The sequence below is a fragment of the Pongo pygmaeus genome, chromosome 2, assembly GCF_028885625.2.
Source record: "Pongo pygmaeus isolate AG05252 chromosome 2, NHGRI_mPonPyg2-v2.0_pri, whole genome shotgun sequence".
In the NCBI taxonomy this organism is placed as follows: domain Eukaryota; kingdom Metazoa; phylum Chordata; class Mammalia; order Primates; family Hominidae; genus Pongo; species Pongo pygmaeus.
Genome location: NC_085930.1, coordinates 109,917,169 through 109,945,125, shown reverse-complemented (window position 1 = coordinate 109,945,125; position 27,957 = coordinate 109,917,169). Strand labels below are relative to the sequence as shown.

The window sequence follows — 27,957 nt, the reverse complement described above, 5'->3', positions numbered from 1 at the left end:
GGCATCTCCAAGAGATGGTTTGAGTTGAGAGTTGAAGAAGTTCACATAAAGAAGTATTTCCCAAACTAAGTATGACTTTCAAAAAAAGAAAAAAGGGTGTTGGATTAAACAAAAGTAAATGGTTGTCTATACTATGAATCCTCTTAGAACCTTTACTATACTGAAGGGTATTGAATCTCCCAAGTGAATGGGAGATGCTATGTGTATTTTTCAAGTTCATTTGATGATTGCACTCCTGAACAACTCTAAAGATCTGTAGGTCAGCATTAGAAATGCAGCTGCAGAGGGTGAGGAGTAAGTGAGGGATTCTGCATGTATTTTGACAGTGATTAGAAGGAGAGAGAGAGAATGGGGCATAGTAGCAAAGGGAGCAAGAGGGCCAAATGTATTTTTTAAAAATATGACTTGTGGATGTTGGGTGAAAAGTGCCAGTGGAGAAAACAGAGCCTGACGTTAGTGGGGGGCTAGGAGGAGGCCGAATGATAAGGCCCTAGAGTTTCTAGGAAAAGCATCAAGAATAGAGTGCAAAGATGAGAGCTGCAGTTCTCATGCTATGTTGTGTACTGGAATTATTGGGGGTGCTTGTTGAAATGTGACTCCTGAGGTTTGTTTCTAAGACTAATACTAGCATTTCTGGGCTGCATCTCTAACAAATACTCTGGTGATTCTGTATAGGTGAACCATGGAGCACACTTTAAGACAGAGAAGTGGTATCTTATCCTTTCTAAGACTGAGGTTTGGGTGAAAGGCTAAGAGGCGAAATGCAGAGACAGCCTCCCTCCCTTTTACTTCCTCCCTCACTTTTGGCAGAAAATATGTACACCTACTTTATTTCCTCCCTCACTTTTGGCAGAAAATATGTACACCTACTTTATTAAAAAGATTGAGGCCATAGTAGCTATTTATAGGTGTAGCTGTGGCCTCAGTCTTTTTAATAAAGTAGGTTAGAGGTTCTCTGCCAAGAGTGAGGGAGGCTAGAGGTTCAAGGTCTTCAAGAGATTGAGGTTTTGTGACTTGCTAGGCAGTCAGGTCTGGTGGATTAGGTCTACACACTTCCAACAGTTTTTTTTTAGGGGTCTGCCCCAGGAACATCATTCATTTTCCTGCATGGTCTAAGTTTTACTCTTCATGTACTCTTGTTTCATGATTACATGTGTTCGTGTAGTCCTAGTTTGTTACTTTTATTGTAGTGAGACTTGAATTCTTCATAAAAGGCAAGTTAGAATGATGTCTAGTTCTGTAAGAATAGCAGAAGGGGCCAGGCGTGGTGACTCATGCCTGTAATCCCAGCACTTTGGGAGGCCAAGGCGGGCGGATCACAAGGTCAGGAGTTTAAGACCAGCCTGACCAACATGGTGAAACCCCGTCTCTACTGAAAATACAAAAATTAGCTGGGCGTGGTGGTGCGTGCCTGTAATCCCAGCTACTCAGGAGGCTGAGGCAGGAGAATTGCTTGAACCCGGGAGGCAGAGGCTGCAGTGAGCTGAGACTGTGCAGCTGCACTCCAGCCTAGGCAACAGAGCTAGACTCCATCTCAAAAAAAAAAAAAAAGAATAGCAGAAGTGACAGCGAGATAGACCTGACCTACCCTGAGAGCTTGCAAGAATATATTGTCTGAGTTTCTTCTTAACTTGGTAATGGTTTTGGCATTGCAGGTGAAACACTAGTGCCATGAACCTGGGGATAAGCTACCTTCTACATCAGTTTAAATAAGGACGAAAAAACATATTTTTAACTATCTCCACAATAAATAATTTAATGGTAGAAAATTAGGGTTGTACATTTTGGTTTACAAGAAAACATTTTTAAAAATCACCTGGAGTATACAACAGCCTTGCTTATCTAACAGTGATCTGTGAGATTTGTTCCTTACACTGTCTCGTAAATTATTTTCTATTTAAGCTGAGGTTTTTCTTAGGTGCTGGAAAAGCTAAATATGAATGTGTTTTGATAGAAGTGACAGTGCAGTGCATACTCATTCCCAAAAATCATACATCATGATTTTCTCCTTGCCGTTAAAGTGGTGAGACAGCTTTCAAGAATATGACTATTCCTTATGGATGGGCAAAAAGGCCAATGCTCCAGCGAATTGGTAAAATGCACCCTGACATTCCAGTTTCAGTGATCTTTGGCGCCCGATCCTGCATAGATGGCAATTCTGGCACCAGCATCCAGTCCTTACGACCACATTCATATGTGAAGACAATAGTAAGTGTGTGGCTTGATTTGGGTTTTTAGGTATAGGTGAGGTCCGTTTTATTATCTCCCTTAAAAGAGGTTTTAGGTCATCCTCGTGTTGCAGGTCATCTGATCCATACCTGCAGCCTCAGCTGGGGACCTGATACCACATGTGATGGGTGCAGGGTTTGGCCTGCACACATCTTCATGTCCAAACCGTGAACTGCCTTTCTGAGTGACTTTTCCTGTCCCTAGAGCCATAGCATTAGGAGAGATGGACAGAGGGATTGGTCCAGTAGCACTTCAAGTAATTCCCACCTCACAAGGCAGCACACTCTCACTTTTTTCAGTTTCTCTGTTGGCACTTTTATTAGTGGTCAATTTAGTGTTTTTTGCATATTAAAATTTTATTGAGATTCAGTAGATTTTTCTATTCTCAGATCCTTTTAATGGATATACTTGTTACTATAGATTATTGTTATTTTTTATCACGTGTTTTATTTAAATATAGTGGCTCTCACTTTTATTAGTAAGTGTCTTTGCTTATATATCATTCTGTTTTATTAAATGCTTTTACTCACTAACTGTCTGAATGCTTTTCCTTATCCAGGCTATTCTTGGGGCAGGACATTATGTATATGCAGATCAACCAGAAGAATTCAACCAGAAAGTAAAGGAGATCTGCGACACTGTGGACTGAACACACTGAAGCTCTGATGGGAAAACCTGGTGACTGATACAGTTGTTCAGCAATAATTCATAGTCTGTGATGAAGAGTAATGAATACAACGTAGAACCAGGCAGCCTTCTTGACTATACTTTTGCACATGTTTTCTTTAGGAATTCGCTCGCACATTTAAACCAGTTAGTGCCTTCTAGAAGAATGGCTTTCCTTTCTCCTACACAAAATTGAAATATACAAGTCTCTAAATTTAATACCTTTAAATAAAAGGTTATTTGTCCCTCTGATGTACTGAAAAACTAATTTTTCAGCTGAAAATTTTTTAATCTAACTTTGCTAGTTATTTTTGTATTGCAATCTATATTGCCAATTTAGGAAGTGATTTCTGAGTCTCTTACACTGTAAAGGTGCACTTTATTTTCTTTGTCTTCCCCATCATGTATTTATTGTGTCTTGATAACTGATATTAATCTAAATTCAATGTGTTTTTATGTAAAAATTTGTCAGTTGTTTAGAATATTTCACTTTGTTTTTGAAACGGAGTGACAAGGCAGATTTTTGGTTAAAGGACGGGAGTTGATCACTATCATTACTTTTTCTAGTTTACCTCTTTTTTATATTTAAGGCTGCTAAGCCATGTTCAGCATTTTAAATGTGGTCTATCCTGACATACACAGTGTATAACAACCTAACTCCTTGGAACCTCTTATGTGTGGTATAATTCTACACTTCCAAGGAACACGACTTCAATACTTCAGTGATTCAGGTACTGAAAAGCCTTAGCTAAAAGGCTGTTGTTTCCCCCTTTCATACTGTTCTTTTCCATGACCCAGGATGCAGCAAATGAAACAGATTTCTTCTCAAGGGGATATTAAGACTGTTACTTCCTAGTAAGCCAAGTAATACCATATTTTTATTAACATCTAACTTTTGTAGATGGGTGCTAAAATTGCATACGTTTTAACCACTAAAATAGAAAAACAAGTGGTGCTATTATGTCTCATGGCACCAGAAATGAGCTAGCACTTGGGTTTGTTGTTGTTGTTTATTAAGAGTATTGTGTTAATTAAATCATTACATACTTGAAGTTATATTACAAAAATTCTAGAAGGTTGGTTGAACTATTTTTTTAGGAACTACCATCAAGTGTAGCATTTTCTTGCAGTTTTAAAATGAGGAAAGCTTCTTTGAAACTGTGAAATGCTCCATGTGGTAACTGGCTGCTGAGAAAACCCTTCACCAAAAAAATAAATAAAAATTGAATAGGATTGTCATCAAGAAGGCATCTGTCGCTAACGTTGCTTGTCTAGGAGAAAGGTAGCTATGTAAATAAAAACAGTGAACTAGAGCAAATAGTGGTTTAATGGTTTTGTTATTGCATTTTTAAAATGGTTAATTAGGGAATTTGTAGTTGTTAGGAAATGTAAGGTTGTGTCACTGTTGATTAACTGCCAGAAAGACTGAATGTTCTATTTTCAACATTTCTCCCCTACAAAAGAATAGACAAATTATACTGAAGCATGATATAAACATCTTCCCAATGAACAATTTGTCTCACTTGTCAGATTAACTAGGTTAGTGCAGGAAGCAACATGAGCGCCAAGATGTGTTGTCTGATTTCTCTACCTTAAGAACAATAATAGTCTTTTTAGTTAGTATTTTGGATGGCCAGGTTTCAAACCTGTATGTGGTACAAATAATTTGGGTAATATTTTTGTATTTTTGTTTTACACACTGTCCAATCTCAATTATCCTTTGCTGGGAGAATGACAGGTTTCACTTATATAGGAAGGTTTTTGCACAGGAAATTTGGTCCCAGCCCTTGGAAGGAAGAAGTTCCTTGGTTTACTTAGTGAATGGAGTTTCTGGCCACAGATGTGCCAAGTGATTCAAGAAAGATATACCTGAATATCAAGTGATAATTTATTTTCCTACAGACTGAATTTGCTTTATTTGAAAGATGTTGTAACTCTTTTTAAAGTTAGATTTTACCCTGAGGTATAGTATATGTAATTTTGTGAAGATTGAGCTAGAAGGGAAGTTCACAATCCTCACATTTAAAAAAATGTAGTGTGTGCTAAATGTTTTCTTAAAAATCTATTACAGCATTTGATCTTTGTTATGCACAGTGTACTTTTATTTTACAGAATAAATTTTCCTGTGATAGTCACAACAAGACAGCTGTATATTTTCTTGAGTCTTTTGTATGGACCAGTCTCTGTATAATAGTTAACTACAGGACCGTGGGTTCAGCAAATGTTCAGTAAATGCTGCTGTTGTTCTTAGGGAAGGCTACTCTGGGTGTTGTGGCCGCCATACATGGCTTTACCTGTGTCCATGCATTCCCTTAAGATGACTTCTGTTTTCTTCTTTTTTCTTCTAATTTTCCAAAAAAAAAAAAGCCTTGCCTAAGGTTGGTTTTAGAATATGATTTGCAGAACACTTTTGAAATGTCTTCATTCATATATATAATATATATTTATATTTAAAGGACCATACGCAATTTCAGTGAAACAAGACGTACTGGAAAGAATAAACAAAAATAGCCAGAAGATGCCTAGAAAAGAACAATGTGGAAGGAGGGATAACCCTATTAAATATTATAACATAATGTTTACAATATGAGAAAGTCTAGGAATTTAGTACTTGATAAAGAAAGCGTCTCATTCAGAGAAAAAGGCTTTAAAAATGATGTTGAGACAAGTGTGGTTAACCATTTGGAAAAAAAAAAAATTTGAATCGAATTCTCACAGGGTACACAGGATAAAATCTGAATAGAACAAAGACCCAATTTTTAAAATGAAACCCTCTTTCTAACTAGAAGAAAACATAGATGAATTATTGTATAATCTGACAGTGAGAAAAACTTTCCTAGGACTGAAAATTCAGAAGCAATAAAAAGAGAAGTCTATAGAAGAATTTTCAGCCAGATGGAGTGGCTCATGCCTGTAATCCCAGCATTTTGGGAGGCTGAGGCAGAAGGACTGCTTGAGACCAGGAATTCAAAACCAACCTGGGCAACCTAGTAGGACTGGCTCTACAAAAAAAAAAAAAAAAAAAAAATTAAGTACCTGGGCTGGGTTCCACCTACTTGGGAGGCTGAGGTAGGAGGACTGTGAGCCCAGGAGTTTGAGGATGCAGTAAGCCACTGCTCTCCAGCCTGGGTGACAGAGAAGAAAAAAGATTTTTTTGGATAGCTGAAAATATTTGCAGCATTTATCACAGAGGGCTAATTGTAGCCCTATATATGAAGAATTTTAAACTTTGAGAAGAACCTGAAGAATAGGCAAAAGGATATGAACAGACAGTTCACAGAAGATAAAATGCAAATGGTCTTTAAACATATGAGGATATGCATAAAAAGACAAATGCAAAATAAAATAAAATAATGGAAATACCTTTTCTTACCTGTCAGATTGGGGAAAATCCAAGTTAGGCAATGCACTCTGTTGAGACAATAGGGAAACAGGCACTCCAAAAAGTACAAATCCCTGTGGATGGTATTTGTTAACTAGCAAAATTAAATGAGTATATCCTTCAACCTGGCAGACCCAGTTCTAAGAATCCATATGAGATGCACTTGCAAGAATATGAAATGGTATATGCACAAAGATCTTGATTACAGCACTGTTTCTAACAGCTACAGACTGGAAGCCAGCCAAATCTCCATTGATAGGGAATTGATGGGAGGAACTAGGGTATATCTATACAATGGAATACTACACAGCTGTAGAAAGGACTGCGAACTATTTTTGTAGTTTTGGTCTGGAGAAATCTCCAGAATATAGGAAACGAAAAATGTACAGAAGAGAATGTATGGTGTGCTATCTGTTGTATAACGAAGAGACAAATGGAAACAATATGTATGCATTTGCTTTTGTTGTAAAGCAATAGAAGAATTAGTTATACCAATAACTAATAAAATGATCCCCTTGTTAGTGGTGGTAGGGAGCTAGATAAGGTTGGCAACTATTTCTGTATCTTACATACCTTTTATTTTGAGGCCCTGTCAATGTTTTGTATAATAAACATTTTTTGAAAAGTCAACTCTTAAAACTAAAACAAACTTAACAGTCTGTCAAGTTGGTAGTATAGCCCCACAGAGGAATTACTTCAAGTGACTTGAAAGCCTAGTATTTTGTCTGTACTTCGCTAATGGAATATATCCTACAGACCAAACAACCACAAATAAATCTTAAACTGCATTCAGTAGTTTTATTTTTAGCAATGATATTGGTAGTGTCATTTGGGTATTTATGTGTGTTAAAACAAGTATTTACTTGTGTCATTGGAATCAAGAGCCAAGATTTTCAGCAGAGGAGAAGAGACAAGAATATAATAAAGAATCGTATGATTTATTTTTATTTCTGAAAAATACATATTGCATAGCTTTGTTCACTGAAAAGGCCTAGAAATAATCACAGCTCAATAGTAAGGCCCACCCTCATACCCAGACTGTCCCACTAAAAGGGGGCAGGCAAAGGACAAAATGAGTCTGGAATATTTTGTGTCAGAAAGCAAGGCAGCAGACAGAGTAAGGTCATGTCAAAAGGACCCAGGAGCTAACTTGAAGGGGTTTCCATTGGCCAAAGATGGGTTAAATGTGAGCATCAGAAAGAATAATGGGTTGAAACATGAAATATATAAAATAGCCATGAGATGATAATGCTATTTTAAAAACTAATTGGTCACTTTTGGAGGTTACTAGGGTACCAATTCAATATTTTGAAAATTGTTCATGGGAAAAATGAATCATTTATCCCAACTTCTTTGTGTATCAAGTTACCCTGATAAGGGAAAGTTCTTCATGTAAGAATCGTAGGTAAATATGAGAGGAATAAGATTAGGAAATCACCATTTTGCCACCTCTAATGAAGGAACAGATCCAGCTGCTAAAAGCATGAAATAAAAAGTTGATGAGAAGCGTTTATTTGGTGGCTTAGGTTCATGACATCTGAACCTGATGTTCAATCTTAGTATTACTGAAAAAGGAACAATGAGACATGCTTCTGTTGTGTTGCAATAGCAAGAACCCAACACACCATGTTGAATTATGATGAATTACTGCCTAAGACAAATGAAATTGAACCTGAATCTAATCAAGCCTCTACATCTAATAAGTAAAAACACACAGATTGAAAAGCACGTTAATATGCTAAATCTAGAATGTGGGAAATTCCATAGGACAGAAATTCCAGTTTCTTCAACAAATTGAAGCTGCCAAATAAAAGTGTTAGTAGGACTTTAAGACTTAGAGAAACTTTAAGGACCTTGTTTGGATCTTTATTTGAACAAAACAAAAAGACATTTTTGAAGCAATTAGAGAAGAGTTTATAATGGACTGGGTATCAGATGATATTAAGGAGTTATTAATTTTATTGAGTGAAATAATAGTATAGTGACTTTTTTTTAAAAGCCCTTACATTTAGGGGTACATAGTGTAGTATTCATGGTTGAGATTTTAACTAGGATTTACCTGGAAATACTCCAGGAGAAAAAGTCAGTTGTCAGAAAATAGACAAAATGAGCAGAATGTTATGTTGATGCTGGGTGACAGACACACAGGGGCTTATGTACGGTCTATGCTATTTCTTCTACTTGTATGCATGTTTAGAATTTCCATAGTAGAACTTTAAAGAATAAAAAATAGGAAAAGAGATTGGATAATGCCAGTATGGATAACTTTTTAGGCATAAAGAAAGCAGAAAGTGGGTAATAGCTGGAGGGAACCCTTGTGAATAACGCAGCAGAAAGCAGGAAAACATGATGCAGGAGAGCACAGTTGGGGTGATGTATCAGCAAGGCTAAGGGCAAATAGGAACTCTCATACACTGTCGGTGGGCTGTAATAGGTACAACCCCTTTGACAAGTCATTTCACAATACTGTATATGGCAAAATTGTTAAGTGCTTCACACCACTGACAGCAATTTTGTTTCCAAGTTTCTATCCCACAGATAACTCCAGCTTCAATATGCAAAGACATCTACAAGATGTTCATTGCAATATGGTAATATTAGAAGTCACAGATCAAACATATAACTGATTAAATTATGCTACATTCATATGCTGGAGTGCTATGCAGCCTTAAAGACTGAGGTAGATCTCTGTAAGTGGCAATGTGGAAAATGTCCGAAATATCCTTAATGGAAAACAAAACTACCAAAATGCAGAATATTTCTTGTATATATTCACCCACATATGTAAATATATACATGCATACAGAATAGTGTGTCTACAAAGTTGTATAAAGATATACTTAACACACACACACACCCGTATATATGTATAGACATTTTGAGGAGGATAAATATATACATGGGTTTGTCAACAGTGGTTGGCTTTGGAGAAGGACAATTCTTCCTGTTGGATATGCTTTTGTAAATGTTGGATCCTTATATATTCATTATATTTTAATGAAAACTGTAAAATATAGAAAAATCTTGGTTAGTATGAAATAGGTAAGAAAATAACTAAAAGGTCTTACTATGCTGTTGTCTGTGTGTGGATGTGCAGATCCAGATTAGGGGTTGAATGTATGGCAGGTTGTGAGTCTCCGTAATTTAAGTATTGGAAATAGAGCTATAAAGCTGTAACTGGTCTGTCTCTTCTCCCTAACTAAGAAACACAGTCCCAATACAAAACTGCCCTTTTTATTTGTCCTTTTGCTTAAACTTGTTGAAAGGGGCAACTGAATTAGAATATCTACTTCTCTATATCTCTCTGTATATTAAGCTCTGCCTGTCTCTTGCCATCTCATATGCACCATTATATCTCTCCTGCTGTTTTCTCTTAAAATAATTCCTTAATTTTTAAAAATGTTATATTAAGTTAGAACTAGTTAGCGTTTATTTCCCTGTTTGCTGTCTGTAGCCTGGCTTAATTAGATTCGCTCCGAGATTTAAAAATTTAAAACATTCTTACCAAGTAGTTTTGTAAGTGACATGGACAAGGAATGTTATTCTACCATGTATTTTAATCCTTAAAAAATGTTCTGTATGTTCACTTAAAGATTAAAAGGTTTCCATAAGGTGCCTATTGTTTGAAAATTTAGAATAACCCAATCCTACTTTTTTAAAAATTAAAATATTGTATTCATCTGCGAGAGGGGTCACTTGGCTAACAGATGTGAAGGCTGAGAGTTCTCAAGCTGGTTTGCCACATTGTATGATTCTGGACAGTGTCTCCAGGACAGGTCTGAAAACCTGAACAACTGGCCTGTCTCCTCCTTCAAAGAAATAGAAATGTTAGTCACAATGACCAGGGTGGGAGACAAGTGCATTGTTTATCAGGTTCATTAAGGGATGTTTCCTAGTTTTTTGTTTTTTGTTTTTTTTGAGACAGAGTCTCGCTCTGTCGCCCAGGCTGGAGTACAGTGGCGTGATCTCGGCTCACTGCAAGCTCCGCCTCCTGGGTTCACGCCATTCTCCTGCCTCAGCCTCCCAAGTAGCTGCGACTATAGGCGCCGACCACCACGCTCGGCTAATTTTTGTATTTTTAGTAGAGGCAGGGTTTCACTGTGTTAGCCAGGATGGTCTCAATCTCCTGACCTCGTGATCCGCCCACCTCGGCCTCCCAAAGTGCTGGGATTACAGGTGTGAGCCACCACACCAGGCCTGTTTCCTAGTTTTTAACTGCGAATGTTTTTATAATTGGAAGTCACAGCAATGTAAATGATGAAATGTTGAGACCAAGATACCAGACACGAATGACTGGTATTTCACCTTCCTATGCCAACCAGCTTACCATATTTCTGTCAGGACTTAGGAATGTCCCAACCGATCTTTAACATATATCTGTTCAAGACTTGAAAATGCTGTTTTCCATGGGGTGGGAGGGGCACCAGGGTCAGGGGATATGGAGAGAAAAAGATGGCAGAGGAGGGAAGCCAGGCATTGAGGACAACACCATGAAAGGACTGGACTCTCATGCTGGCCTGCAGGAGACTGCTGAGGGACAGCTGTCCTGTCTGTATGGCGTCTTGCTTATCAAAGTTTCAGTGATGATCTGAAGGAGGGAGCATCTTTGTGATACAGAATGACCTCTTAGCTTCACTTGGCCAGCACCAAAGATGCCAGCAACCGACAGCCAAAATCAGAACACCACATCCTCAAGTGCAGTCTGTTTCGGCAAACATCTAAGCATGAGATGTGGATTGTGCCAACTCACAGAGCATTGAGGCTGAAACTCTAGTGTGCCTGAGTCATCAAGGCTGCTTGTTGCAAATGCAGACTTGAGGCAGTACCCCCAAGAGATTCTAATTCTGCAGATGTGTGGGTGGGGCCTGGGAATCTGCATTTTAACAAGCACTCCTGTCCTCAATATCTGACACAGGAGTGTTCAATTGTTTTGTTTTGTGGTTTATCGGGCAGTTCATTTGGTTGGAGTTTAACTACATATGCTGTCTTTTGGTGGCACTTGAACTCTCGGTTTAATTATTGATACTTTATCCTTAGCTGCAGAAGTTTGGGGAGAGACTATATCCAGATTTTGGGGCACCCTCTCTGGCTCTCCTTTCCAGGACTCCTCCCTCATTTTGCAGTGGTTGTGGCTGCCCTGAACTCTGCATTCTGGTTCTTGAAGCCAGAAGGGCTGTTGGCTTTCTACCACAGCTCTCCCCACCTTGGAACCCTGAGTTGCCTTCCCTCAGACTGAAAGCTGTAGAAATGCTGGTCTCTATTTCAAATGTTAACTCCCTTCCTGAATCTCTTTGCTTGTGTTCATTCTCTAGTGTCTTCAGGTGGTGGTTTCTTGATATTGGCCACTTTATAGTTATCAGCAGGTGGGTTAGACCCCATTGGACCTTATTCTACTGTACTGGAAGCAGAACTTCTGGATCACAGACTTTGAGAATAAGTCTTTTCCAGTGTCCCTCAAGACTTGGCTAGGTGGAAGTTTACCATGCTGAAAGAATGCTTACATTTTATTTCTGTACTTTACCATCAGCCTTCTGTGGCCACATCTAGCAATCTATAGATATTTCACTTTACTCTAGAAATGTAAATGAGAATTAGCCAATGCAGGAAAAAATGGTGTTGTATTTGTACTACTGTTTTTTTTGTTTTTTTGTTTTTTTTTGAGAGAGTTTCGCTCTTGTTGCCAAGGCTGGAGTTCAATATGCAATCTCAGCTCACTGCAACCTCCGGCTCCCGGGTTCAAGCAGTTCTCCTGCTTCTGCCTCTCTAGTAGCTGGGGTTATAGGCATGCACCACCACGCCTGGCTAATTTTTGTATTTTTAGTAGAAACAGGGTTTTCTGACCTCAGGTAATCAGCCCGCCTCGGCCTCCCAAAGTGCTGGTATTACAGGCGTGAGCCACCGCACCTGGCCGTATTTGTACTACTTTTAAAGAATGAGGCCCCAAATGTAGCTGGAATGAAAATGTTGTTTGCAATCAGCATCTTGTCTGGAAACCACCATTTCTGTCTCATCTATGAGACAGCTTCCTTGTAAGCCCTTCTCTCTTTGACTTTTGCTGACCTCACAGGCCTTGCTCTCACCAGTGGCTCCAGAGCTTGCAACATTTTGTTGGCCCATTGTTCCTGAGGACTCGGTCCTCTCTGGGATTGAATTCACATTTATTGTTGGAGCCATGCTGATTCATTGTAATCTAATAGCCCTAGTGCTGTGCTGAAAATTTTTACTATGCCAACAAAAGCAACATGGCGAAATTCTTGAAAAATGCCAAATTCTCTCAAATTGGGAAAATTAGTGTTCTAACAAATTCAGATAGTAAAGTACCCTAATATTCTGCATCACTCAAAACGCCAGCGCACCAACTACGGGATAAGATTGATGAACAAGTCAGCAACAATCTTGAGTGATGAGTGTTTTTAAACTTCTACATTGCTGATGAAAACTATTCATGGTTCCCTATAACCCATAAATAACTCTTTGAGAGGTGATGTTCCTGATATGCTTCCTCCACACCTCCACTCCAAAAAATGATAAAGGAGGAATTTGGAAATAATGAGATGACACGAATCAGGGGTTTATTTACTACCCAGAGACTGATGAAGTGGGACCTGGAATTCTGAGCATTACTGTTACGTGACTGTTAATTATTGCTGTGATGTCTGCCTCATTGTTCATTAATCTTTGACCGTGGGGACAGGAGCCAACCATTAAGTAAATCAGGTATCACACACATACCTATTAAGCAACCTCCACTAACACAGATAGATCTGAGAACCAAGGAAGAAAGAACAAGGCCTGAGCGCCTAGAGTGGACACCAGTGAGCCTTACACGTAAAGCCTACGCGCTTCCTGGTTGCCAGAAAGACTCAGAGGCCCTCCCTCAGCATTTAAGCAGTGGGCATTCTCACTGCACTTCCAAATTGCTCTTTTTAATCTGCTGAGTGGATTAGAATCCCATGTAAAAGTAAGGATTTCCTGGTTTCTAACATGTTTGCTGGGAGAGAGACTTAGCAAGGAGTAACAAAGAATAAGCTGGTGTATTTTCAAATATGAGCTTTTAAAGTTTTTGTGGTGACTCTAACCATAACAGCCTGAGACAGAGGTCCCAGGAGATCCCTCCTTGTGGAAAAGCAGTAGTTCTCCTCCCCAGAAAGGACTGGGGTCAAAGGATGCACCACAGTAGCGACCTCGTGGTGAGGTTGGCAGAGAATATACGATGGGGAGCTTGATGTGTGAGAAGTGGAAAGAAGGTCATCTTGGATGACTGGTGGACAACAACATCCCGCAGACGACAACAGGGAAAGCACAGTACTTTTATGAAAGGCTCCGCAAATATCTCATCCTTACCATCTGTTCTTTCTGCCTTATAAGATTTTGGATTTCATCCTAAGGGTAACATGCATTTATGGGGAGACTGAGGGATAGGACTGGGTAGATTTGAGATATATCTCCAAAAACCGTCTTCATTTTAGCAAAGAGAAAAATGAAGCACAGAGAGGTTAAGTGACTTGCCCAGGATCATACAGCTAATGAGTAGTCAGGAAAATATTCTCTTTAGAGTTCTTTGTATTTCTTTCTTCATAGTGTTGCCAAATGTAAATAAAAGTGTAGGGTTGGCCTGCCATGTGTTGGAGTGGGCAGGATCTTTGGTGTGACAAAGGTAGATAATTTGTCTAGCCAAGTTTTGAGATACCACAAAGCTACCAGTGCCTTAGCCAGGCAGAAGGTATATTCGGAATGATTACAAGTTGCTCTATGATAGAAGGTGCTCAAATAAATGTTAGTATAGGCCAGCACTGTATTCTATGCTACAGGAATTCCAGAAATGAAAATTAGTAAAGTGTAGACTACTTTCTACTGGGTCATAAGCTATTTAGGAGTCTATTTCTGTCTGTGGTTCCTTTGTGTGCTCTTGTTAACTATACTGCAAAGTAAACATATTGTATTGTTGCAGAGGGAGAGAGATTGCATCTGGCCTGGGAGATCAGGAAAGCTGCAGCAGGAGGTGGCATTTGAAATGAAATACTTAGAAGCTGGTGATTAAATTCTGTTCATCTTTTATAAGAAATGACATTTATGGAACACTTATTGCATGCTTTGAGCTTTGCAACAATCTTTCATTTAATCCTTCTAACAAGTCAATGGGAAAGGTACACTTATTTCACAGAGGAGGAACCGAAGGCTCAGTTAACTTATTGGAGCAATGCCATTGGTGCCACATCTGGATGGCCTTGCTGGGCCAGCTTCTCTTGGTGTTGGATGCCAACTAGTTCACACCAGCCTTCTCCTGAGGAATGCTCTTGGCTGATGAGAGCACTCATACCTGGAGAAGTAATCTGGAAGGGAAAGTCAAGGAAACCTTGCTGACTAAGAAAATATGAAAAACACTGGTGAGAGACTTTGGACTTCCTGGATCTATCTTCCATCTAATAGATATTCCAGAAAGAGAGACTTTAAGGTTTTCTTTTTTGTTTTAATGGAGAATAGAAAATAATCCCTTTTTTTTTTTTTTGAGACGGGATCTTCCCCTGTCTCTGAGGCTGGAATATGGTGGTGCGATCAAAGCTCACTGCAGCCTTGAACTCCTAGGCTCATCATGCAATCTTCCCTCAGCCTCCTGAGTAGCTAGGACCATAGGCACATGTCACCACATCTGGCTAATTTTTCTTACTTTTTGGAGAAATGAAGTCTTGCTATTTTACCCAGGCTGGTCTTGAACTCTTGGGCTCAATGATTCTCCTGTCTCAGCCTCCCAAAATGTTGGGATTACAGGCATGAGCCACTGCACCTGGCCTAATCCATTTGTTTGTTTTTTGTTGTTTGTTTGTTTGTTTTTTGAGACGGAGTCGCGATATGTTGCCCAGGCTGGAGTGCAGTGGAGCAATCTCGGCTCACTGCAACCTCTGCCTCCTGGGTTCAAGCAATTCTCCTGCCTCAGCCTCCTGAGTAGCTGCGACTACAGGTGCGTGCCAACACACCTGGCTAATTTTTTGTATTTTTAATAGAGACAGGGTTTCACCATGTTAGCCACGATGGTCTCGATCTCCTGACCTCGTGACCCACCTGCCTTGGCCTCCCAAAGTGCTGGGATTACAGGCGTGAGCCACTGTGCCCGGCCCTAATCCATTTTTTTAAAGCGAATTTCCTTGTGGCCCCAGGTGGTGAGCAACAATAGTGGGAGAAAGTTCACACACAGATATCACCTAGTATAATTTCAACCTCCTAAGAATTCCAAGGATCCTTCGCTAAAGCTAAGGTGAAAATTCTACATATTGCCAGAGGAGACATAGAAAGTTTCAATAGACTGGCACTCAATGGTTTAGCTTCCTAATGGGAACTATCTACAAAGTTCTAAATTTTTATGAAGGAAGATGATTTTGAATTTAGAATTCTATATTCTGTTTACTATCATTAAGAGTGAGAACAAAATAACAGTGTTCTTGAACATGCAAACACTCAGACAACACTGTATACATAATTTTGGGGGCCCAATGCATAATAAAAGCGTGGGGCTGCTTGTTGAAAGATTAAGAATTTGGGCCGGGTGCAGTGGCTTACACCTGTAATCCCAGAAGTCTGGGAGGCCAAGGCGGGCGGATCACCTGAGGTTGGGAGTTCACGACCAGCCTGACCAACATGGAGAAACCCCGTCTCTACTAAAAATACAAAAATTAGCCGGGCGTGGTGGCGCATGCCTGTAATCCCAGCTACTCAGGAGGCTGAGGCAAGAGAGTCGCTTGAACCTGGGAGACGGAGGTTGTGGTGAGCCGAGATCGTGCCATTGCACTCCAGTCTGGGTAACAAGAGTGAAACTCCATCTCAATAAATAAATACATTAATTAAAATTAAAATTAAAAATTAAGAATTTCAGGATGGCAACTACAGAGCATTAAAATAAGTGTGGGACCCCTCTGAATGCAGAGCCCTGTGCAGTTGCACAGCTCATGTGCCGAGGAAGCTGAGAATACTCACCACCCTTGAAGTCTTCTGGGAAAAAGAAAGCATTTAATTCAAAAAAGGGGTGAGTGCAAGACAAAACAAAAAATGATCCCAGTAAAACATAAAAAAAAATTACTGTCTTTAATATTCTTTATGAAGCTTAATGATTTTTAGAATACCATTAAGAATAGAGGGGAGGGCTTGGCATGGTGGCTTATGCTTGTAATTCCAGCACTGTGGAAGGCTGAGGCGGGTGGATGACTTGAGATCAAGAGTTCAAGACCAGCCTGGCCAACATGATGAAACCTTGTCTCTACTAAAAATACAAAAATTAGCCCGCAGGGTGGCATGTGCCTGTAATTCCAGCTACTTGGGAGGCTGAGGCAGGAGAATCGCTTGAACCTGGGAGTTGGAGGTTGCAGTGAACCGAGATTGCACCACCGCACTCCAGCCTGAGTGAGGAAGCAAAATCTGTGTCTCAAAAACAAAACAAAACAAAAAGAATAGAGGGGAGATGTGTACTTAAAAATCATACACATTAAAATTTGACAATTTCAACAACATGAAAGAGATGGTCAAGAGGTAAGAGAAAAGTAAAATGCAAGCTTAAAGTCTTATTAGACTCGGGCAGGGAATGTTTAAATACTGATTAATTAGAACAAATTGTATTTTTAAAAATTAATTTTAAATATGTAAATGTAAGCACAATATTTAAAGGTAACTGCAAAATTAGTGACTTACGGCAACACACATTTATAATCTCATGGTTTCTGCGGATCAAGAATTCAGTCATGGCTGAGCTAGGTCCTCTGCTTCAAGATCTTTGCATGGCCGCAGTCAAGATGGTAGCCAGGGCTGGGGTCTCAAAGCTGGAGTCAAGGCGATGGCCAGGGATGGGCTTCCTCTTTGAGTGAGGAAGGACATGCTTTCCAAGATCATGTGGGTTTTGGTGGGATTTGGTTCCCTCCAGCTGATGGATTGAGGGCCTTACTTGGTAGCTGTCCATCTGCTGAAGGCCACCTTCAGTTTGTTTCCACGTGAACCTCCTCAACATGGCCACTTCCTTCATCAAAGCATGTAAACCAAGAAAGCAGTGGAGAGTCTAACAAGACAGCAGTTACAACCTTGTGCAGTGTAATCATGGAAGTGACATCCCATGGTCTTTGCTGGATTCTGATGGTTAGAAGGAAGTCACAGGTTTCATCCACACTCAGGAGCAGGGGAACTCACAAGGGTGTGAGCACCAGGAGGCTGGGATCCCTGGGGGCTGTCTTAGAGCTTACTCACTACCACACTCATTCATAATAAGGCCTGTCAGACAAGGGAGACTTGGTCATACGCCTGAGTTATATAAAGCCTCATCCAGTCTTCCTATGGCTGACAAGGTGTCTTGCTCATAAGCATCAGTACCTGGTGTCAGGTGCTCTCATATAATCAATCACTATTTGTTGAATGAACATATGAATTGCTACAAATAAAAGCAGTTTTGAAAAAACAGTTTGGCGCCATTAACAGGTTTTTAATTTGCATTGTAAAATGGGTTTGGCAGTTTTGCATATTAAAAGGTCAGAATGTTATGCCATGAAAGATAAAACAAGAGCTTAAACATTCCAGAACAAAATTTTCCACAGGACGCCCTTGTGTTTGCCTTTCACATCTGGATTGTTGTCATAGTCCTGCCATCCACAGCAATTTACATTTGAGTCACATTTCTCTCTTGAGGAGTAAATATAGTACAGTACTTCCCTTTAAATGTCCTTTACTCAAGGAGAAAAACGTATTTGGGGTACATATTTTCACAACCATCCTGGCATAAATTTTAAAATCTGTGTGCAAATGGGTGGTGATTGCATCGTGTTAGGTCGCTCAGAGAATGTCTTTAAGATGATATGATTGAGAATTGATTCATTAACACTGTTACTATTTTTTCAGAGCTCATTCCGCAAAACCATGTCTGAGAGCCAGGAAGTCTGGATTCTTGTCCCAGTGCCCCAACCAATGAGCTGAGTGGCCTTGGCAAGTCACCCAGTCTGCACCAGTTTTCTTGTCTGTGGAATGCTGGGCTTGGATGAACAGTAATTCAAGGATCTCTCCCTCTGCAGTGTGCTTTCTGGTGACCATGAATGGATGCTGTCAGTAGATGCCTTGGTGCTCTTTACGGGGCTGGTGCAACTACCCCCAACTGTCAGGAAGGTGTCCCCTAGTGGCTCATAGCTGTCTCCTCTGCAGAATTGCCCTTAATTAGCTCTTTCCCTCACTCCAGCCTATTTCTCTCTCCTCGCGTTTCTTGAGAGCCCCCAAAACCCAATATACAAGAATTCTTTTCTTAGGCTCTGCTACTAGAGACCCTGATCTGAGAAAGTCACTTTAAAAGGAAGGGCTTATGGGTATGGGATTTCTTGAATTTTCCGGAGGGTGTAAGGTCATCATGAAAGTAGGGGATGGTGAGGTGTAAAAACAGAGAGGAAGCCTTAAACCAGGGATGTCCAATCTTTTGGTTTCCCTGGGTCACGCTGGAAGAAGCATCATTATCTTGGGCTACACATAAAATACACTAACACTAACGATATCTGATGAGCTAAAAGAAAAATGCAAAAAGATCTAATAATGCTTTAAGGAGGTTTAAAAATTTGTTTTGGGCTGTATTCAAAGTCATCCTGGGCTGAATGTGGCCTGCAGCCATGGATTGGAGAAGCTTGCCTTAAACTGAAGCACTGGATATATTTGAATAAGTATGCAGTCTTTAGTTTCTAGAAAATTTAGTTTGCGTTAGATGCGATGCTGAAACCTCTAAGTAGAAACACCTGCTCATGTCCGGCCCAGAGTGAGTACTCACTGTAATTATTGAAACAAATCATGCTGAATTTCTAAAATGGGGCCTAGAATTCCTGAAGATGTTTGATTGTAGGAGAGAAGAGTTTGGGGGCACAAAGGAGAGAAAGTATTAAGTTGGTGCAAAAGTAAATGCGGTTTTGGCCATTACTTTTAATGGCCAAACCCACAATTGTTTGTATACTATAAAGAGAAGTCTGGGCTGAGGGCTCACTCTGTCCCAACTCCTCTAGGAAGTATGATGGAGATCGGGACCAGGGGAAGGCAATGATCTGAGGTCAATCTTAGCAGGTATGTCTAGACTGCAGGTGCCAGCATTCCGGTAGGTTTGGAAACCCCTCTTCTCTACCCCCAGCCACCTCCCACCATGCTGGTAAACTTGATGGAGGAGGCAGCTCCCTGCTCTCAGCGGCTCTCCTGGGTCCAGCTCCCTGCCTTTCTCAGTGTCTGGGGAATGAGAACAAGTGCTCTCATTGTCCCATAGGGACGAGGCCAGGGCTTCACTAACCTGGTACCTGGTGTGCTGGGATTTATGGTTCAAAATGAAACACTCTGCATTCCCCTTGCCCACACTGCTTCATCCATACCCAGCCTTCTCAGTGGTTCTCCTCCCATCTGACTTGTGGACTTGTAGCTATTTTGTGTCTCCTTATCCCCTCACTACTGAGTGGCCAGAGAAAGTAGTTCTGGATTTTTCAGAACAAGGGATGAGAGTCATGGCAAGGAATTGAGATGCTGGGCCAAAGAACAGAAGTCCCCTCCCCTATGCCAGCTCTGGGTGTTCTGTGGACTTGAGGTCAGCTGTGGCCTGCCCTGAGCTGGAGGCCTCTCCTGTTAGTTTTACATGAGGGGCCCCATGGGCAGAGAGGCTCATCACCCGAGTAAAGGTGACACAGGCTGAGGGAGGCAGGGCCTGCAGTGGAGAATGTGGCCTCCCAGGCCTGGTCACGCCTTCAGAAGTGTGAGGGTTTTCCAGGGTGAGAGTTGATGTTCCTAACTTTAGCCTTCGGCCCTTGGGGAGGCCCTTATGACCACACACATCTGTCAAAAATACCCTGTCCACCTCCCAAGCCTATCAGGGATCCCTGGCCTCATCCTCACACTGGGATGGGGAGGAGGCTTGATGGTAATTTGGGAGATGGGAAAGGAGAGAGGAAGAAGATAAAGGAAACGAAGACGACAATCACTGAGTGGGTGACGGCTGCATGCCACCTGCATTCTCGTGACCCCTCTCCTCTGACCTGCTTAACAACCCTGGGAGTCAGAAATCACCTCCCAGACCTGTTTCTCCACACATTAAGATGTACTGAATAACCAGATGAGGGTCTCATAGGCCATTTCACTGATCCTCGCAACACCCCATGAGGAGTGCTGTTATCATCCCCATGAGGAGACAGAGCCTGGAAAGGTTGATTTGCAAAGAGATGAAAGCCTATCACAAATCTAGGTGTGTCTGACCTCCTTGGCGATTTTGGAGCTTTGGGGATGGTATAGGTTGGGGCTTTGGACAACTAGATAAAAGAATAAAGATGCTGGATCCCTTCCATTTAGAGCTGGGGTTGGCCCACATTTTCTGTAAAAGGCCAGATAGTAAGTATTTTAGGCTTTGCAGGCCATATGGACCCTGATGGAACTACTAAACTCTGCTGTTTTAGTGTAAAAGCAGCCAGATGTAAATGAATGGGTGTGGCTTTATGCCAATAAAATTTTATTTACAAAACCATGTGGCCAGCCTGTGAGTCAGAGTTTGCTGACCTATGATATAGACACATGACGTAAATGGGTCAGAAGGGTTTGGGGTGAGACAAGAAATGAGAGGGATTAAGGTTATCAGAGCACTGCATCATTTATCTCAGTCTGTATAAATGGTGTCACCCTGGAATGATGCAGTACACAGACTGCAAAACCATACATTGTAGTCTTGAGAGTGAGATAAAAAGAAAACAAGCCTCACAACCTGGACTGTCCTCTCTGGGAATGGTTAAGTGCTAGGACTCTGGTTTTAGGTGGGGTGACAGTTGAGAAATAGCTTCAGAAAAGAAAGTGGGAGGGCCACTTGCCTGCCCAAAGGTATCACGCTCCAGGATAATCAGCTTCTCAGTGGTTATCAGAAGAATGAAGGATCATGTGATATCCTATTCCCAGAGGGTGAGGAAAGCAGACCACTTAATGACGTGGCCCCATGGAATTTGGCCTCCCTGCTTCATGGCACTTATTCAGCAGTGCTCCACCGTGGAAGCAGGGTGTGGCTGGGTCTGGCATTAAGTAATGACAGCCCTCTGGGGCAGACCCACACATCTAAGAACGGACTAAGCCAGTCACAAGTCTCACTTCCTTGGAACTCCATTCCAGGGTTCCCAGAGCAGTTGGGAACACCGTTCTGTAATCAAACTGAGTTCACCTTTGGGCACCAACTGCTCCCACAGACCAAGGGCAGGACAAAGTACAGAAAATAGATTGAAGCAAAGTACAGAAAAGAGGTTGAAGCAGGTGCTGCTTTCTGCGAATTTGATCCAGACTGGGAAAAAAAAAAGATGGAAAACTCATTTCTCTGACAAGCTCCATCTGTTGGCAAAAACCATCATCAGAAGTTCTGCTCTGGACAGGGGAGCTTGCCCAGCAAATACTGGGACAGGAGTGCCATGCTCCGAAGTTGGGCACTAAATGAGGCAAGGCTGGAGAAATGGACTTGGAGCGAGAAGGGGTATGCCAGTGAGAGCCTAAGGGAGGTATCAGCGGGATATGTAAAAAGCCACTGCTCTGGAAGGGTCTGGCCTGCTCAGCTGGGTCATGTGCATCACCTATCAAAATACCCAGGCCCAGATCCAATGAATATAGCAGCATCTCCATGTGCTGCTTTTAAGATTCCTAATTGATCTTGGCTCTGGAGCTGGGGACACATTATACCACAATAGCATTCACACTGCTCACCCAGAAACTTAAGCACACTTCTCATCTCTTGTTGTGACTTCAGCCTCTGAATTGGGCTGTAGTATTCTTAGGAACTGAATGAGTTGCTCAGGAAAGTTTATGAATTGAATCCCATCAGGGAAGAGTAACCAAAGATAATTTTCTAAAAAAAACTCCCGGGAGGCAGAGGTTGCAGTGAGCAGAGATCGCGCCATTGCACTCCAGCCTGGCGACAGAGCAAGACTCCATCTCAAAAACAAACAAACAAACAAGCAAGCAAACAAACAAACAAACAAAATCTCTAGAAAAAGAAGCCCTTTTGCAGGTTCTGAGACCTGTTCAGGTAGCCTGCTCCCTGGAGATGGAGGAATGCAGTGGATTGCAGGTTTCTAAAACTGGTAGCAGAATGACATTTGAGGCCTTGTTAAAACTTCTGAGGCCCGATCTTCTAAATTAGACTCTCTTGGGCTGAAGTCCAGGAATCTGTATTTGACAAGTTTCCTGGGTGACCTGGATACACAGCCTGGTTTGGGAACTCTGGCCTGGGGACCTCCCAAGATTTGTGTTGGCCCTAGGGCAGAGCTGATGTAACTACTGCCCCAAATTGTGCCCGGGTTTCTGTTTTGTCTTGTTTTGTTTGCTTGGCCGTGCTAAAGCCCAGAGAGGGAGACAGGGAGCTCAGGATTAGGACACGGCTTCTGCCTTCACAGATCCCCAGCGTAATGTTTAAATCATGGTACCAGCTATGATTTAGGACAGCCATTGTGCCCTCCATAGCCACATACAGATTGTTAAAGAAACCAGCCCTTGAATGGCAAAGCAGGAGAGTGACTAAGAGTTGTACTAGTGACTTTTTTTTACTTTTATTTATTTTTTTTCTGAGACAGAGTCTCACTCTGTCACCCAGGCTGGAGTACAGTGGCACTATCTCAGCTCACTGCAACCTCCGCCTCCCGGGTTCAAGCAATTCTCCTGCCTCAGCCTCCTGAGTAGCTAGGATTACAGGCGTGTAACACCACGCCCGGTAATTTTTGTATTTTTAGTAGAGACGGGGTTTCACCATATTGGCCAGGCTGGTCTCAAACTCCTGACTTCATGATCTGCCCGCCTCAGCCTCCCAAAGTGCTGGGATTATAGGCGTGAGCTGCTGCGCCGGGCCTGTACTAGTGACTTTTTTAAAAAAACTGATGCTGGTGAAAATTCAACAGAGCTGCACTTGCCACTCTCAAACTCAACTCGTATAATGGATCATTTGTTTATTTCTGTATGTGTTTCAAACTCTATCAGCAAAGCCACAACATATACAGAGAAAGAGATAGAAAAGAAAATTAAGCTTCAAATGGAAGAATAAGGAAATATGCTGAAATATGAAGTGAATGTGGTGCTTAAGTAAGAAGTGTGCAAGGCTAGAATAATTGTAACCCATATTCTAGTGGTCAATACTGGGATCATATGAAATACATAAGTAGACATACAAACTAGAAATACATTTCAGTTTAAAATGAAAAATGTGGGCCGGGCGCGGTGGCTCACACCTGTAATCCCAGCACTTTGGGAGGCTGAGGCGGGTGGATCACGAAGTCAGGAGGTTGAGACCATCCTGGCTAACACGGTGAAACCCCGTCTCTACTAAAAATACAAAAAATTAGCCGGGCGTGGTGGCGGGCACCTGTAGTCCCAGCTACTTGGGAAGCCGAAGCAGGAGAATGGCGTGGACCCGGGAGGTGGAGCTTGCAGTGATCCGAGATTGCACCACTGCACTCCAGCCTGGGTGACAGAGCGAGACTCTGTCTCCAAAAAAAAAAAAAAAAAAAAAAAATTAATAAATAAGTAAATAAAATAAAATGAAAAATGTGGTAATGGAAAGATAAGTTTAGATCTACAACAAAGGAGTCAAGTCACTCAGGTGGAGCATTTTAAAAAAACCAAGTTAGAGGACTATTCAATGTTTGGTAGAATTACCCAGTGAGACCATCTGGGCCTGCAAGATTTCTTTTTGGGGAGCTTTTAAATTACAAATTCAACTTCTTTAATGGTTAAATAGTCTTATAACCATTAAATAAATTTAATTCAAATTTGAAAACCTCCTGAAAAATAAATCTCTTCTGTTTTCAACTCTGACCTGTAAAGAACTTGAAAATTGTTACTCCTGTCCTCAAAGAAGATAAAAGCCCCTTCCCCCCCAAAAAACTAAAAATCAATGACTTTTTTTGGACCCATTGAATAACTGAGGTCACAGGGCTAACTAACTGCCACTTCAAAATCTGGAGAGGCAGGCAAATCCACAGGTCTTAGCTGAGATCTGTTTTCCCTGGAGCAGAAGCTGCTGGAGCCACTCTGGTAGGAATGTTTACATGGTGATTTAAAGGAGTTGCTGGAGGCTGAGTGTGGGCAAGCATGAGAGTGGGAAATTCTTGGGGACAGCAGTTTTAGATGGGGGGGCCATAGTTCTGTGGGTTTTATCTTTAGGGACCCCATCATCTCATGATGAAGAATCAAGAAACATCCCATCCATCCTGGCTCTGGCAAGGGGAAAGAAAAGTAACCATTGTGGAATACACCCAGTGTGTTCTCCATAACAAAGGAGAGTACTCCAGGAAAAACTTCACCAGAGCCTTAGGCTCATCTGGAGGATGGGGCCTTTCCCAACTCTGCACACACTGGCCTTCCCAACTCCTCTAAGGGCCTAAGGGCAGCGTGGGTTGGGGTGGGGGAAGCAGGCGTTCCCTCCCCAATACCTTATCACCACACTAGCAGTTTCCAGTATAATAATAATAATAATAATAGTGGATTACAGCTGAAAGGGCCACAAGACAGACTTTATCTAGAGTGGTCCTTAGGAAAGCCAAAAGACAACAAGGGGGTCAAAACAAGGACATTGGAGAAGCAAAGCCTCTGGTCCCTCTGGCTTATCTGTGAAGTCCTGTTCCAAAAGTGAGAACACTGGCTCCCATCACCCATCATCCATCCACTTAACCATTCAGTTCCAATATAGATGTAAAGCAGTATCAGCATTGTTAACCTGCATGGTCTGGAGTGAAAGGATCAAGGTTGGTCAGATTCCTGTGCTCAAGAATTTGAACTGAGAAATGGAAAGAATGACACAGTTGATGGAAGCTGAAGGTGAAAGAAGCCAAGGGGTAGGATGGGGGCCATGATGGGTCAGATGGGCCACTCAAGTTACAAGTAAAGAAGAGTCCTTGTGTAGACTAGAGATGTGATTGGAGAGGGAACGTGTGAGCCAGTCATGCTCAGAGGCCAGGGCAGACTCGGAGAGACTGAGTCCTTTTGATGGCAGATTGCTGGTGTGAAGGGGTGGGTTCTTGCTGCTGAGGTGCCCCAAGCTGCTGTGACTGGAGCAGGACTGAGTGACCTTGAGAACTTGGCTGGACTCTGGTGTTCCCTGCACCCTCGCAAGGTGCTTGTTACTGTGATGGCTACTGTGCATGCTTATAACACACTCCCCTACACACACACACACACACACACACACCACACACCCTCGAGGAAACTCAACCCAAACTCTGAGCCTGTAAACCAGCCAGAAAAGTTCTGGTGGAATAGGTGACACATGCAATTTTGGAAAGATTGATTTTGAGATGTCTCTTTACACAGGACGTCAGGAGGCAGTTGGTCAGGAACTAAGGAGAGAGGCGTGGGCTGGATATCAAGACCTGGGCATCATTAGGAAGAGGGTGGCAGTGACACACAGCAGAAGGGAAGACCACAGCATAGGGAGCAGCATGGATCGAGGGGAGCCAAGGCCCAGGCTAGAGCTCCAGGGAGCCTCCGTTCTTGGTGGCCAGCTTTGGAAATGGAAGAGCAGTGGAGATGGAAGCATTTTACTCAGCGAGGTAGGATAGTTGGAGAACTGGGAGAAACCACAGAAAGAGAGAATTTCAAGAGCAGGAGCGTCCACTGTTGTCAAATAGCAACACTAGCACACAACAAAATATAATCCATGATAAAAATAGCAATAAATTGGCTGGGCACAGTGGCTCATGCCTGCAACCCCAACACTTTGGGAGGCCAAGGTGCATAGATCACCTGAGGTCAGGAGTTCGAGACTAGCCTGGCCAACATGGTGAAATCCCATCTCTACTAAAAATACAAAATCAGCTGGGCGTGGTGGCACATGCCTGTAATCCCAGCTACTCAGGGGACTGAGGTGGGGGAATCACTTGAACGCGGGAGGCAGAGGTTGCAGTGTGCCATTGCATTCCAGCCTGGGCAACAAGAGCGAAACTCCATCTCAAAAAATAAACAAATAAATAAATATATAAATAAATAAAAGGCAATAAATCACTGTGGAAATTAAACTATTGTTCAATGAATGGTGTTAGGACACTGATTAGCTATTTGAGGAAAAAAGCCAATTGAGAGTTTCCACTTTCTGCTGTATACCAAAGTACATTTCAAGTGAATCAGAAAATTAAATGGTCACCTGTTTCATCTTGCCTGTTTTTGGTTCTTTATATTTTTATGTTTACTTTTTACTTTTTATTTACTTTTTTAGAGACAGCCTTGCTCTGTCGCACTGGGTGGAGTGCAGTGGTGTGATCATAGCTCACCACAGCCTCTAACTCCTGGGTTCAAGCACTCTTCCTGCCTCAGCCTCCCAAGTAGCTGGGACTACAGGCATGCACCACCAAGCCTGGCTCATTTTTTAACTTTTTGTAGGGACAGGGTCTTGCTATGTTCCCTAGGCTGGCCTCAATCTCCTGGGCTCCTCCTGCCTTGATCTCCCAAAGTGCTGGCATTACAGGTGTGAGCCATGTCACCAGGTGGTTCTTTGTATTTCAAATTGAAGTTTTGGGTTATGTTTTTATGTGGACTGTTGTTGTTTGGTTTATTTCAACTGAAAGGAAAAGATCAATAGATAAACTACATAAAGTACTGTCCATGCACCAAAAGCATCATATGCAAAATTAAGAGGCAAAAGGTAAACTGGAGCAAAATACTTTTCATATATATAATAGACAAAGGGTTATGTGCTTAGTAAATAAAGGACTCATATCCACAGGACAGGAGTAACACTGAGAATCCAGAGATAATGTGGGTAAAGAATACAAATAGGCAAAAATAGACATGAAAATGCTCAAGACAGTTGGGGGAAAATGTTCAAGTTCATGAGCGATCAGAGAAAAGCAAATTAAACCAATGAACTAGATTTTCTAAATTCTTGCCAAACTGACTGGAGCACAGACACTCTCTGGTGGCCACGTGACACTGTTACATCCTTTCTAGAAGGCAATTTGGCAGCTGACATCAAGAAACTTAAAAACTTGTATGCCCTTTCGCTCAGTAACACAGGGCAGTTTCAATTCTAGGAAACTTCTCTAAGAAAATAAACATCATTGGGGTCAAAGATTCACATGCCAAGATGTTTGTCTCAGCAGTATAGTAATAGGGAAAGAATAGAACATGCTAAATGTTGACAAGTAGAGACAATTTATGGTACATGTTAAAATGAGTGTTAAAGATTCATTAAAATTATGCATAGAAAGAGTTTTTAGTGGTATGATAAAGTGCTTGTGATGCAATGTTAAGGGGAAAAAGAATATGCATTTCCATAAATCATATATTTTCACTTCTGCTTTAAGAAAAAGATCAAAAGGAAATATACAAATTATTAAGAGTTTATGTCTAGGTGGTAGCTGGTAGGGTGATTGGAAAATATAGATAAATATTTTTACAACTAGAATTTCAACGACATTCATTTCTATATTGTTGACTTCTAAAAATCTTTTCTGAGCTTAAAAACCTTTTTTTCTATAAAAGTAAGTCAACTCAATGAAAGTTAATTAACTTGAACAATGTGTTGAAATAATTAAACTGATAAGAAAACTCATTGAATTTTTAAAAAGCACTAAGTCTGCTGTGATTATATAAATTCTATGTACAGAGAAAATTATTTTAGTGATGAGAGGAAAAGGAAAATTAGCCTATGTAGAAACGTGTGTGTGTATGTGTGTGTGTGTGTGAGACAGGGAGAAAGAGAG

General features: G+C 41.4%; 1 protein-coding gene across 4 annotated transcripts in view; it reads left to right on the top strand.

Annotated features, from left to right (window-relative positions):
* The window catches only part of ABHD5 (abhydrolase domain containing 5, lysophosphatidic acid acyltransferase), a 30,183-nt gene extending 25,147 nt beyond the window's left edge, over positions 1-5,036 (top strand). The window contains exons 6-7 of one of the 4 annotated variants that reach the window (XM_054479587.2): positions 2,022-2,208; positions 2,789-5,036. In XM_054479587.2, the coding sequence (XP_054335562.1) occupies positions 2,022-2,208; positions 2,789-2,878 (277 nt within the window). In that variant the 3' untranslated portion in view covers positions 2,879-5,036. Of the gene's footprint in view, positions 1-2,021; positions 2,209-2,788 lie in introns of those variants that run through there. The other 3 variants (XM_063662003.1, XM_054479589.2, XM_054479588.2) reach the window with 3 other exon arrangements.
* The last annotated feature ends 22,921 nt before the right edge of the window (positions 5,037-27,957 follow it).